The sequence below is a fragment of the Temnothorax americanus genome, unplaced genomic scaffold, assembly GCF_048541705.1.
Source record: "Temnothorax americanus isolate GAGA-0224 unplaced genomic scaffold, ASM4854170v1 Scaffold47, whole genome shotgun sequence".
Lineage (NCBI taxonomy): Eukaryota > Metazoa > Arthropoda > Insecta > Hymenoptera > Formicidae > Temnothorax > Temnothorax americanus.
This window is the reverse complement of record NW_027509624.1, coordinates 844,436-858,908: the sequence shown is the minus strand read 5'-3', so window position 1 is coordinate 858,908 and position 14,473 is coordinate 844,436. Positions and strand designations below refer to the sequence as shown.

Below are 14,473 nucleotides of genomic sequence, written 5' to 3'. Positions count from 1 at the left end.
TTACAAATTATTGTTAAAAAATCTGCAACAGATAAATCTTGCAAAATATTAACAAAAGAACAAAGAATATTGTGTTAAATCATTACACATATTAGAATTGAAGAATGCGGAAACATAAAAACATTTCGAACGCGAACAATTTATTCGTGTAAATATTTTTGTTTCGGGATGTTGCCCGTGTCAAACGTTTCCTAGTCACCTTTCATATAATTAAATGTGATTCGTTCTTACTTTTGGATCCAACCAATCACAGCCAATGACTGCGTTTTGCCGAATTACCTTCGCTATAGCTAAGACTGCATTCTGATATTCACTGTCAGCAACTTTCAGTCACAGATTAATAGATAATCTGTGTTTCAGTACTGAAAATATATAGTATACGTAACGTAAAATATATATTTGCAGTACTGACGATTCGTTCTTACCTTTGGATCCAACCAATCACACTTAATTGCTACCTGGCGGTTTGGCTAGAGGAGGTCGCCGCCGTCGCCAGAGGTTCGGCAAAACGCAACCCTTAACTCCAATAATCATTTCGAATCGTATCGTCACGCCGACACGTGTGGAAAGATCGTTTGACCTCTGACTCGGGACATCGAGCGCGTTTGGAAGCGCGATCTCTATAACCGACGATTAAACTGTGAAACCGATATATAAGAGATATATATTATAAAAGATTAACGGCCATTTATTATAAGTACGTACAATTATATATATGTATATGTTATGTGTTATATGTTATGTGTTGTAATTTTTATTGAAAAGAGGTTGTTTATAATATATAAACATAACAATTGTAGTAAGACGTAACGTACATGTAGACATTGCAATCGAGGAACAAACGAATTACTAAAAGTGTCTTTAATTTTCTCTCAAACCTCGCCAATATTTTAATAGTCATTAATTATATCATATAATATATTTCTCTTTTTTATTGCAATGTTTTGATTGAGCGTTTTGATATTTATTGTTATGACTGAGCGTTATCATATTGTAATATAGTACATAATTAATAGGTAGATTATTAACATCTTTGTTGTTCAAAATCCCTTTCATATATACTGCAAATTTTTATGCACATTTTATGCAGCAACGGTTTCTTATCTAGCGTCGTAATTATTAATTTTTGTGCAGTCGCGTCTTTCTTTTTTCACTGCGGAGTTCTTTCAATCTCCGGCGTATTTTGTGTTACTAACTCGTTGAACTCATTCGCTTTAAACATTATACCTATTTGAAACTTCCAAATTTGAAAATTTTCCGCGTCGGTTAACTTTTCGATATTTATATATATGCTATCTTCCGCGAGCGACCTTGCCATTTCGATTCTAAAGTTGTTATTTTATCTCTGTCTTACATGTGTAAATTTCCTCTTTATTTTTTATACGTTTACTGTCCCTGTACTTAACGACCTATTGATCATTGAAAAGGGGTTGTTGAATAACATTTTGATTATCGAGATATTAAGTTATTCAACACAAGGAGAACACGTGTGTGCTCTGCATCGACATATAGTATGGACTGGACTACGCGATTCTCATACTTATGAAAGCCTTTCAAAAAGTGTCCGGTAGAATTGACCTCTACCTCGTTCCCTCTTTGTCTGTACGCACTGCACTGGATAGAAAGGACAGCTTGACCTCTACCAGTCGCTATCTCTTTTCTTCCACCGGTGTGAGTCGCCGGTTATATTTCTCTATACCTGTGCGCAGTCCATATTATATGTTGATACATATATATATATATATATATATATATATATATGTTTATTTATTTTATATATAATAATTTTATTTTTTTAATTAGCGAAAATGTCTAAAACAACTATGATTTTAACCATAGTGATCCTAATAATATTATTAATCGCATTTTATGGATTAATAACGTATTACTCACCCGAACGTAAGTTTATACGATTTTGATAATTAACAATAATTGACTAATTAAAATTTTACTGTAGCCGTTATTTGATATTTTAGAATTAACTAATTTAATTATAAAAAAAACACGTAAATTATACGTTAACAAATATAAAATCTGTCGGAATAAATACAATAAAAGATACAATTATTGGAATCAAAGATTGGATGTGGGACAAAATATATAATAACATTCCTGGATATACAATATTAAATAACACAATCACTGCAGTCAAAAATTTGATATATTAATCCTAACTCGAAATGAATGTATGAATTCAAAAACAGAGGTAAGGCAATAGAGATATTTTAAAATTAAAAAGTTAATTTTAATTAAATTAAATTAAATTAAATTAAATTTTAATTAAAAAGATATTTTATATTTTGGTTATATAATACAGATTTTACTTCCTGCATAGTTTACTCACATATATATTTGTGTGTGTGTGTGTATATTACTTCTTGTATTTATAGCTTATGGAGACGGAGAATAAGCAGCCTGAACAACCCAAGCCTGTCCAACAGAAGATGGTCATCGCGAACAAAGTGACCGGAACTGTGAAATGGTCACTCAATGTCAAGAGTGGCTACGGTTTCATTAACAGAAATGATACCAAGGAAGATGTATTCGTCCATAAATCGGCCATCGTCAGGAACAACTCGAGAAAGGCTATTCGTAGCGTACCGTCACCATCTCCCGATGGTGTTATCGGTGAGAAGGGCCATAAAGCCACCAATGAGAAGCAATCCTGTCCTGTTATTTCCGTATAACTATTGCTATTTTAAGCAAATGACATTTAAAAAATCATTATTAAATAACTATATTGTTATATTAATCTAAAATTGTTTAAATGAATTTTGAATCAAGCGACGTCAAAAATAATCTGAAAATCTGTAACCAATGAATTAAAAATAAATATATACAATATAATAATATAAATTTAGCCTATATGTGTTTATAATTATTTCTCTAGTTATAATATATAGCCTTATATGCCAGTTTGTAAACCTTCGTATAGCTGACCTTGCTAACGATAGCTATACATCCTCATGGTCACGATACACAACTCATATAGCCATATCACGTGGAGAATTATAACGGTCTTATTTCTCTTACTATTATTGTTATTTTCGTATAATGCTATGTTAAACAAAAGATTATATTACATTTTACATGTTACATGTTACTATGAATGTTCATAGATCATATGTACCTTTCATCATTTATTTAAAAAATTATTATCATTAAATAACTAATTAAGTCGTATGTTAATATTAATCTATGTTTATTATACTTTGTATATGAACTATTTTAACATCTTAAAAAAAACTATCGATCGCCTTTATATATTGTTATAATATATAGCCTTATATGCCGGTATGTTTTCGGGACTATATGCTAAACATCAGTTTGTAAACCTTCGGAGCTGACCTTGCTCCACGTGATTCTCCACGTGATGGCTATATGAAGATAGATTTCTTATAATTTAAATTGCGACTAATTAATATAAATTGAATTAACTGCAATAATTAATTTAATATGAAGATTCCCAGAGATAACATGCATGTTGCATAAGATATCTTAAAGATATAGATATCTTAAAGATATCTTTACGACGTCTTATGCAACATGAATGTTATCTGGGTCAATACATGTCAAATTATTGTAATTCACGAGTGAAAACAATATCATGATATTTAAATGTGCAACCAGAAAGATCAGATCTTTTTTTCAGTTATGAAAATAAAATCTACAGAGCATAAAGCTTATATATAGGTAAAAAATGAAGATTATATTTTTTTGTAGGAAAATGTTTAATATATATATATATATATATATATATATATATACATATATATGGACAAAACTACATAAAAGCGATACGTAGAATATTAACATAATACTTACAATGACATGATTCTTTTATACATTAAATTGTATGTAACATTTTGGTATTATTTGCAATGTCAATACTCTCTTAAAGGTATTATGTCATTATTCATATCGTGTAAACTTAATTATGCCTTTCTTAATTCAGTTCGCAATAAAAGAAATTCTTTTAATAGATTTTAACATTTTATCGCTATACAGTTATATTATTTTTTCTTTTTCGTTGACCTAATCCATTCAGATTGCAGTTCACGTAACATCTGTGGTGTTAAGAGTCCCTCCGCTATTAATCTTTCAGTCAATTTGCCTTTACCTACAGTACGTTTGCCAGGTCCTTTAAAATCTAAAAAATAATCCATATAATTTAGCACTCAGGCATCACAAATGTATAATTAAGTTATTTTTTATAAACAGCAATTTACCTCTGTAAAAGTTTTGTTTTTGCGTCTGCAACTCAAAACTATCGGGCTCTCCACCTAAATAATAGAAAAAGACTTGTATGTTAAACACTTCACAACTAGTATTATAAAAATCGATCTTAATAAAATATATAAGATAAAATTTACACACGCACACACATACGTAATATACGTATATTTCTATTAGACTAACAGAAATTAGAGTAGCGGAAGATCACAAATTATATTGTAAATATTTCGTTTCAAAAGAATCACATTTACCTGCATCTGAATTCAACAACAAAGTCGTTAATCTAACTATTCCTGCCTCGATGAGTGCATCAAGTTCCTTCTGTATGTCACGGACCATTTCAGCATCCGGGAACAGGTCCATAAAACGGTAACTACAGAATACAAGATAATAAAATGAATATAAGAACGCAAAAAAAAGACACATAATTAAGTTACAATCTCATTATACCTTAGCCAAAGGTAAAGATCCAATACATCAAAAACGCCTTCCAGATGGACGAGATCGATGATAGTTCTCGGCATTTGAAAGGGCCATCCGATATGTTGGCATAACCAGTTGAATGTTATCGCATCGTTTTTACTGTATTGACGTGCAAACTGAAAAAAAATGCACAATTATGTATGTCACAAAAAAACGTAAAAATGAAAATTATATTCTAAAAATACAGCAGGTTTTATATTAACCCCGGGAGCTCTTTCTTCGTAATAATACTTTAATCAATTTTAAAAGTCAGTAGTAATATAATACTTGCCTTCAAGAACATGGTGCACACATATGGCGATTTCCGATTAATCGGCGCGCAACAGAATACGTATCTCGCACGGAGTGGCAGTAAAACGTGCTGTATCATGTCGGCTAGGAACTTAAAGTCGTCTATGTTGCACATGAAGTAAAGAGAATCGTCGACTGTGCACAACGACACAAAAATATCCTTAAAAAAATGGATGAGGCGTTATAAGTGGCATCATTTACGATTACAATTAATTTCATTCCTGTTTTCACGCGGTACTCACCATAAGATTCGACAATGACGAGTTCGGCAAATGATAAGCATACAGCTCAATTTGATCCGCCGTTGGATGGAGACCAGCTTGCGTTATTGTCTCTGGCGTTTGACTCAATAAATTTTTCAAAGTCGGCAGATCCTCCCGTTTAAACGTCGTTACGTAGCCCTGCGAAACAAAAGTGTATTTTAATATTTTACACTTTTCTCTGCATCGTCTTTTTTGTAGCGTTAACAGAGATAAATTGGATTATGCCCACTGTTTCCCAAACTGTGCCGTAACGTCCAGCACGACCCGCTATTTGCAGAGCCGCTGACACAGATATAACGTCCATTTCCTTTTCACCTTTTTCGTTGGACGTTGGCTGAATCAATGAATAAAATATAATTCTCCGGATATGCCTATAACAATGCGTGGACTCGTCAATCGTTTTCAATGATACACATTTTATCACTTAAAACTTCAAAATATAAACGTAAAGTTTCAGATTTAACACATAAACATGCATGAAACTTACAAATTCAAACCCATTCCAATGGCATTGGTCGCTACCAAGATTTTACAAGAATTGTTAGGATCATTAAATTTTGCAGCTTGCGCCAGCTTGGTACCTGGTGGTAAACTGCCATATATTACAGCCACTTCTTTTCCTCTGCTCTCGAGAGAACGTGACACAGTATATATATCGTTTTTGTTAAAGCAAACTATGCAATCTCCCGACATAACGTTATTCAACGTTTCGACAGCTTGATTTTCTATCTCCAGATCCGTTAATCGCTTATATCTACGAACTTCCACGTTTTCGCCCGTTGAAACACATATGGCTTTTACCTGTATATACATACAACTTTTGGTTAGACATCAATTTTAATGGTACATAATTTTTAAATATACAATTAAAAAGCATACTAATTCTATAGCAGCAGCTTCGCCGCATAAATGTATCTCATCCGCGGGAATTCCCAGAAGGGCTCTCGTCCACGCCCAGCCTCTATTAAGATCACGCATTAATTGAATTTCGTCAATTACGGCTACTTCATCTGCAATAAATTATGATCGTATTGGCAACTTTTTTATGTGTTGAAGATGCCAGAATAATAACACTTACAATTGTTTTGTAGATTCACCATTTCTACGGAACAAGATAGATGATCCGCTGCGTTATTGTGGCCCTTGACATACTTTCGTTCTTCTCCAGTTAACAAATCACATGGTGTTCCCTAAATTAATGTTACATATGTTATTACCATTATCTTATCTTTGGCAAATATAACCGAAGTAAATATATGATACCAACCCTTTCGTTGCATTTATGAAATACTTCCGCAACAAGTAACTTTAGCGGCGCACAATACACCCCGCTTTTTGCGGTAATAAGTCTTTCTAGAGCATGATAAGTCTTCCCACTGTTTGTTGGTCCAGCGTGAAAAATTATTTTTCTACTTTTTGATCTTGCCAGAGGATACCTAAAGAGCAATAGTCAAGTTTTATCACTTTGTGTGAAAATTTTATGTTCTTCTTGATATATTAAAATATACACACATATATTAAATTAAAATAATAGTGATTGCATAATGAGGTAGTAAATTTCGATAACTTTAATATTATATAAATCTATGTTTTCTTACCAGGAAGCAGGATTTCGTAGATCGCTAATCTTTTTGAGATCGTCCAAGCAATCAATATGCGGAAATATTTGCTTGGCATGACTTATGAAGTACGGAAAAATATCGGCGACATTTCCAGCACCCTGAAGGATATCGCTCAGGACTACATAAAGATCTACGGGTAATGGTTCCGTTCCTAAACAGTACTGTTTAAAGTTTGTAAAAGCCTGTCCCTGGAGATAGTCTGAAATCAATGCCGTAGTCAGAAACCATGATCAGTGCGTGTACATTTGATTATTGATACTCACGATCCAATCCGTATTGCTGAGCTAATTCCTTGATTTCCGTCTTCTGCGAGAAGGCATTCAATATCTTTAAGAGATCCGTCTTCTTCAACGAAGACCCAGTCAATTCAGCGCCAACGTTTATATCATCGGGATTCGGTTTGATGGGCACAGGATGGAACAGAGATTCCGGTACGTTTGTATTGCTGTCGTTTGTGTCGCTTTTCTTGCTTCTGCATGGCTGGACGTAACACGTACCAAGCGCCGTTGACCTGGCGACAAATTATGAAATAAATTAGGAATCATAGTAGGGTATTCGCAATACAGCTTGTTGTTGCATTATGCAATCCATTGGAAAGGTAATTCGCAGAAAGGAGATAAGAGAGAGATGCGATCGAAATATAGAAATACTCTGTAAAGTTTATAAATGTCTAAATAATAAACAACTTTAAGCTGTATATATAAAATGTACCTGCGTGTTAATGCCACCGCCGATAAAGCGCATCTTCGTATCAGCTGCTCCATCGTAGCACATTTTACAAGTATCATTTTTCGAACAAAACCTTGCTGTCAAAACATCCTAAGGTACCAGGAGTAGTACACGGCTCGCGGTAAGGACCGTAAGGACATACACGCACATCAGACACGTGGGATCCGACAGTCGCTGTGCAGTGCAGATTCGACGCTGCAGTCTCGCCGCCATTGCGCATGCGCGACCAACCATCGCGAGCGCGAAAATTTCATTCGCGATCCAAGTGCATCGTGAATGATTTCGGATGATTATAGATTATAATTTATGTGAACACCGATATTCTGTCACAATACTCCACTCTAATTTGATAACAAGCTGCTAGCATTTCGCCAGTAACGTCTGTAAATAATTAACGTTGAAAACAATGCGCAAAACGAGACATGTAGATGACGTATTGCATTACCTTGGTGGAAAAAGTTTCATAATTTTTTATTCATTAATCAAATTTTTTAATACGAATTGGAACATCTTCCAGAAAAACTCCGACAAAATAATAATGAAATATTTCAGAGTTTTCCCGTCAACACATGTGGAAATCTGAATAAATATGGAAAAATCCGTGCAATTTATCAGAAATTTTCAGACGTACAGATATTGAAATATTCCGAAAATTCTTATACAATTATTTCTGAAAAATCCAATTATATCTGAGAAGCTTGACATATTTTTTTCAGAAATTTTTATAAATCTAAAACATATGAGAAATTCTTTGAAAATTTCTGAGAAAATATGAAAATTTTTTTTACCAGGGTACGTACATACATAACTTCTTCTCTCTTATATCTATTCACTTGTTTCTTCATGTTTAGGAATGACGCACAACGCTGCACGAGGATCAGAGGGTTAAATTTCCCATCGAATAAATAAGCAATAAAAAGAATTATGTGCCGTCTTTCTTGACAACGCAATGTGTAAGCGACGCTACGCTAAGATATATACTACACGACGAGTATATCGTAATCTGATGCTAACGGAAGATATCGTTCGATAGAGATGACAAAGACCTCATTTCTGCAAATGTGTTCACGCAGTTTGTATCTCCCGTAAATTTCGCAAGTTGGAATGCGCTACGCGAGACGGGAGTCCGACGAGATCGGAGATCCAGCGGCGTCTTGGCGCTTCGTTGGCACAAGTTCTCCTAGACTACAGTCCCCAGGACGCAGTGAAGCTGTTGGACTCGTTACCCCTTACCAAACTTTCACAGCAATCATGTTGCGCCACGCAGGACGGCCAATTAAAGGCGGACGCGATGGGAATGTGGGCAAAAAAACAGGAAGTTCTTAAGTCACACTTGCACAGCGACATTCTAGGTATAATACCTCAATAAATTTAAATAAGTCAAAATCGGATGGACCAAGCATGTTCATATGCTTGTTGATATTTTATTATATTTAAATTCTTGGCTCAGCGTTGGGCGAAAGTGAGCTGAAGAAATTTCAGGCGGAGATTGAAGCGGCGACGCAGAGGAAGCTGAGGGATGAGTTTGCGGAAGAACGTCATATGCTCGAGGCTGAAAAGAGATTTGCTGTTAGACGCAACGCAGATGAAATTCACGCCAGATACGAAGAGTATTTCAGGTTTGCGCAGCAAGAGTTGGAGGAGAAGTTGCAGGTAGACATAAAACAGCGTACATAATTGAACCCAACAAGGGACAATTAATTATTTTATAATATATTTGTGCAACAGGTTGAGTTGAGGGATACAGATGAGAAACGCAACAAGGAACTGCAAAAAGCCATCGTAAAAGCGCGAATAGATACAACGCACGACGTGTTGAGAAAGATACGGCCTCAAATAAACTTGATCGTTACGTCTCTCTACAATGAGTTTGAGCAAAATCATCGCGCGCAAAGAGAAAAGATGATTGCTGATTTTAATAAGATCATAAGGTATCTATTAGATACTGTAGAAATATAACAAATTTTGAAAGGGTCTCGACGCGCGGCAAAATATCCTAATATGTGAAATATATGAAATTGGTTTTTATCTACGAAGGAAACAGTATCTCAAACAGGATGTAAGAATCAGAGAAATTGAGAGGAAGAAAATGGAAGAGTTGCATGTCCAACGTCGTGTACTCGAGATACAAAATGTAATAAATATTATCTATATTTTTTGCATGGAAAAATTACGTTGCAGCTCGCAACTGCAAGCGGTACAGAAACATTTTGAGGTAAATATATTATCTGTTTCAAATGGAAATTTGAAATATATCTGTACTTACGTATCTTTCTTTTCATCAAAACGTTTAGATAAAATGTTAAAAGAAAAGTTGAAACATATATATCTTATCTAACATATCTTATCTTACTTTATGATAAATGCATTTATTATAAAATGCCCTGATGGAAATATTTTACTGAAAATATGAATAAAATTTTACTAAAATTTTCTCTCAATTGATCCCATTTCATTGTTATTCTATCAATATTTCAGTCATCAAAAATTCAGTTTTTCAGTTAAATTTAGTAAATTGTATGATACTTAACAAAAGAAATTTTATTACATTTTAATTAGTATAATTTAACTTTCCTTATATTTCACAGTATTACATTACATTTCATAAGAAAAATTATTATTTACTTCGAAATATATTCAGTAATTTTTCAACAACTTTTATTTCACTTTTCATCGATTTCATAATATTTTCAGCGGGTGGCTTTGATGGAAATATTTTGCCGAAAGTACTATGAAATCGATGAAAATAATATAAGAAAAGTTAAATTATACTATTGAAAAACAATAACAAAATTTCTTTTATGTTAGGTATCATGAAACTTATGGAATAATAGTGAAATGAGGTCAAAATGGAGAGAGAATTTCAGTAAAATATTTCTGTCAGGGTGCTATTTAAAATAAATTTAAATAATATAAGTATATATATATATATATATATATATATATATACATAGTCTGTCTAAAAAGTAATAAGACAGAAGACTGAATTTTTTTCTCAACAACTGGTAACACTGTAAAAACGAGACTGCAGTAAACCGAGAGTTACATTCATACTCTACCTTCACTTAAAATTTCAATTTAATAACATTAACACATGTGATTCTACAATCATTTGTATAATTGTAAAATCTTTGTATGTTTGAGTCACGGTTTTACATACCATAAGACCGTGGTTTGGGTGACACGTCACGAAAATGAAAAACGAGACACAAGAAAATCGAGTACCGTTATGCGACCAAAATCTATGTCGAACTCCAAGATAATACGATGGAAATATTTAAGAAGTTGAAACAGACTTACAGAGATCAAGTTTTATCCCGGGCACAAGACATTTTTAGATGACGGTGAAATTATGAAGATGAATCCCGTTCTGGACCAACAATGACATAAACAATTTCGTGATTCAAATTTAATATAATCTATCACCAATCACCTCACTGTCAACTTTTCAAATGTTTCTCTGTCACATTATCCTGAAATTTGACACAGAATTTGCTGTGTCAAACTTCACATAACGCTGCTTAATTTTCTTGTGTTCCATTTTCGTGACACGTCGCCCAAACATACAGTTATACAAATGATTGTAGAATTAATAAATGTGTTAATAATCCCAGATAATATACATGTTGCATAAGACGTCGTAAAGATATCTTAAAGATATCTTAAGATATCTTAGTTGTCTTAAAGATATCTTTACGACGTCTTACTTAAGCAACATGCATATGTTATCTGGGATGTTATCAAATTGAAATTTTGACTAAAGGTAGAGTATGAATAAAGCTCTCGGTCTACTGCAGTTTCGTTTTTGCAGTGTTACCGTTTGTTAAAAAAAAATTCTCATTACTTTTTAGACAGACCACGTATATACATATATACGTATTATAACTTTTATGCCTAGAGATACTATAATGATGAAAAATATTAATCAAAAAATTATATATTTACAATATATAGGAGAAAATCAAGTCTTTGTATGAATTTATTGCTAAGCAAGAAGAAATTATGAATGCAATGAAGGAAAAGATTACAAAACTTCGCAATAAGAATAAAATGCTTCAAGAAAAAATCGATGCTCTTACTAAGGAATTTCAGAAATTTATAAATTTTGCATTTAATACTTTGCCAGAGCATGCCGATTTTTTATTGCCATTAGATCTGCTTTCTGTTAATAGCCTAAATAAAGAGAACACTAAGCAAGTTAAAAAACGATAATTTAAGAAGAAAAAAAAGTGAAATTTATTGTAATAAAAAATTATATAATAGAATATAGCTATCAAAATTAAAAGATGCCACTCGAAAGTTTCATTTTCAGTTGTTCTGCATTAATAAATAAATATATGTAATTCTATTTATATTTGCCCTATGTTTTCAACACAGTGCGAATTATAACTGGTCAAAATATTAATCATTTGTTACTTTGACAGCGTGATCATCGCTCATATATAGGGGCGTACAGGATATTCCCAAGATAACTAGAATAAGATATTCTTTATCAAACGCTCCTTTTTTTTACATGGGAGAATTTCCCAAAGACAAACACACCACCCCTTGGGGCGAGGGATGGCGATAATGTGGAATTCGATACCATGTGGTTCCCAGATGTTTCTCAGAGTATTTCTAAGGTAATTAAAGATAAGATACTCTTTGTCTTATATGTATTCTGAAAACAGGTTAAACAGGAAAGGTCAATAAACCATCTAGAGAGTAGGAAATTTCCAGAACTTTTTGGCCCTATAAAAGGGAGAGCTCTCGAACTGCAGTCACAGTTCCACAAGCTCTCAAGTGCACTATACACACGACCTGGTCGAACTGTTAGTCGTAAGTATTATTGTCAGAAAAGTGATAAATTCTTATGTTGGTGTAATAATTTTCGCGAATTTTACAACAGGAAGCAAAAAAAAAGTACATTAATGTATCATTTTATGAACAATCTTTTTTAATATTTATTTGAGACAGTAATTGCATATTGCATGTACAAATGATGTACATGAAGTTTTTGTAATATACGTACTTCAACAATTCTATAATCTAAGGTTATTAGGTATTTTTTCATGCATATTACATGACTATTTAAATCTGATAAACCTGACAATGTCTAGTGATCCTTCTGAAAACATAAGACATTTAATAAATCTTGATGTACATGTACGCGTATTTATTTATACAATTATCTCTGCAATGGACAACATTGCCCTAATTAATTATTTCATATCATAATATTAATAAATAACTTGTGAGAAAAGAACTTATTTGCCATACTCATCTATTAGTGTCAACGTTTTCAAAAAAATTCATTCCGCATAACGCATAATTGAATTATTAATCTGTATGTGCTTTAATTACAATAATTATATCAAATTGAAGCCGATTGTTCTTCAGTAAAAATGTCAATAAAGTTATTATTTATTTAAATCTTTAATATTATGTATCTCTGTGTGTAATCAAATTTTAAATTAGAATTCTGTTATAGTATAATAAAATTACTGCTTGAAAACAATTTTTTTAACCTATTTAGCTTCTAGAAATTTAAATTGCAAAGACTTTTTTCAATCGCTCATAATTAAAAAGTTATTGATGACTCGATTCAGTTATTTTTTTCTTAGCAAAAATTAACCAGATCATCTCTATCATTAGAAATAATGAATAAGAAGTTAGACATATATTTCGTATTTTAAAAATTTACATAATTTGTATGTTTCAATCTCTGATCAAGTCTAATTGCTATCATCTATCATTGCTAAAGTCTATCATTATATTTATATTTTACATATATTTTTCAACACGCAATGTTTTTAACCTAATCTGTATAAATAAAATGTACATTTCATTACCCGTCTAGTGTCTCAAGTACCACAGCAAAGAACAATGGCTCGGCTAAGCTACGTCGTGTTGATCATCGCTATGAACGTATTAATGTGCGTTCTAGCAGAGGAAGAGACATATCCTCAAAAATACGCGGAATTCGATGTTCAAGGTATGTTACGTAACGACTATAGCCGAGAAGAACATATCAAATGCTACATGCAAATAGGGCCGTGCACAGAAGAACAGAGGTTGATGTCAGGTATACCTATATATATTTTATTACTGAATTATATACATTTCTTTTTTCCTTTGCGATAGACTCTTTGATCAATCGAAATTAATGAAGAACATTAGCTTTCTGAATGTATCTCGAGCTTTAATTCTATTGTATTCAGATTCTATACACTTTGCTAATCAGGAGAGATGTCGATTATTATGAATTAGAATAAACAAGTCCAAAAAAATATCCTCTCGATTTCAGAAATGTTTGGCGAAGCTATCCAAACTGACTGCAAAAAGTGTGCTGATGGGCACAAAGCAATTTTGATGCAAGTACGTGATTATTGGTTAAATAATCAACCCGAGATGTGGCAGCAAATAGTTGTAAAGTCTAGAGACTATGTGAAGAATAATTGAACAATAACTGCTGACAACTGTTGGCAATATGGACTGATCTATTTCTCGATGCGGTAACCCAGATTTTCTCAATTAATCGAATATAATAGTTTATAATATGATAGCCGAAATAATAGTTGTATAAACAGTAGCATCTGGTGGAACTGAGGCAACACTTTGTCGACATTAATATTACTAATATGCAATTTGTATCATATATAACAAAAACATGTTGTTATTGATCATACTACATTGCAAATATCAATAAATTCTAGAAATAATTTTTCTTTTAAAGACGATATCGTAGGGTTCGTTTTCTGTATGATTAGTTAAAATTACAGATACTTAAATAATACCTGTAATATCTGTAATTAAATAAACGGAATAAATGATTGCACATACCAATTTATCGTATTTTATTATAAAATT

General features: G+C 32.6%; 4 protein-coding genes across 6 annotated transcripts; 3 read left to right on the top strand and 1 right to left on the bottom strand.

Annotated features, from left to right (window-relative positions):
- The first annotated feature begins 538 nt into the window (after window positions 1-538).
- On the top strand, window positions 539-3,694 carry LOC143903449 (Y-box factor homolog). 3 transcript variants are annotated; one of them, XM_077417036.1, is made up of 4 exons: window positions 540-697; window positions 1,804-1,899; window positions 1,977-2,206; window positions 2,391-3,694. In XM_077417036.1, the coding sequence occupies exons 3-4, from the start codon at window positions 2,189-2,191 to the stop codon at window positions 2,685-2,687; spliced, it is 315 nt and encodes a 104-aa protein (XP_077273162.1). In that variant the 5' UTR covers window positions 540-697; window positions 1,804-1,899; window positions 1,977-2,188; the 3' UTR covers window positions 2,688-3,694. The 3 variants fall into 3 exon arrangements, with proteins under 3 accessions (XP_077273164.1, XP_077273162.1, XP_077273163.1); XM_077417037.1 differs by having other exon boundaries at window positions 548-697; window positions 1,840-1,899; XM_077417038.1 differs by lacking the exons at window positions 1,804-1,899; window positions 1,977-2,206 and having other exon boundaries at window positions 539-697.
- Window positions 3,695-3,827: 133 nt separating this feature from the next.
- Window positions 3,828-7,812, bottom strand: Suv3 (Suv3 RNA helicase). The gene is made up of 14 exons (XM_077417009.1): window positions 7,607-7,812; window positions 7,159-7,406; window positions 6,872-7,094; window positions 6,541-6,709; window positions 6,352-6,463; window positions 6,153-6,283; window positions 5,761-6,074; window positions 5,503-5,644; window positions 5,253-5,411; window positions 4,991-5,170; window positions 4,687-4,835; window positions 4,488-4,609; window positions 4,230-4,283; window positions 3,828-4,150 (listed from the first exon to the last, which is right to left on the bottom strand). The coding sequence occupies exons 1-14, from the start codon at window positions 7,681-7,683 to the stop codon at window positions 4,014-4,016; spliced, it is 2,217 nt and encodes a 738-aa protein (XP_077273135.1). The 5' UTR covers window positions 7,684-7,812; the 3' UTR covers window positions 3,828-4,013.
- Window positions 7,813-8,052: 240 nt separating this feature from the next.
- LOC143903455 (uncharacterized) lies at window positions 8,053-11,888 on the top strand. The gene is made up of 6 exons (XM_077417041.1): window positions 8,053-8,057; window positions 8,669-8,976; window positions 9,075-9,277; window positions 9,353-9,555; window positions 9,662-9,839; window positions 11,579-11,888. The coding sequence occupies exons 1-6, from the start codon at window positions 8,053-8,055 to the stop codon at window positions 11,834-11,836; spliced, it is 1,155 nt and encodes a 384-aa protein (XP_077273167.1). The 3' UTR covers window positions 11,837-11,888.
- Window positions 11,889-12,065: 177 nt separating this feature from the next.
- Window positions 12,066-14,445, top strand: LOC143903447 (ejaculatory bulb-specific protein 3-like). Its single transcript, XM_077417033.1, has 4 exons — window positions 12,066-12,246; window positions 12,333-12,442; window positions 13,464-13,688; window positions 13,911-14,445. The coding sequence occupies exons 1-4, from the start codon at window positions 12,185-12,187 to the stop codon at window positions 14,063-14,065; spliced, it is 552 nt and encodes a 183-aa protein (XP_077273159.1). The 5' UTR covers window positions 12,066-12,184; the 3' UTR covers window positions 14,066-14,445.
- The last annotated feature ends 28 nt before the right edge of the window (window positions 14,446-14,473 follow it).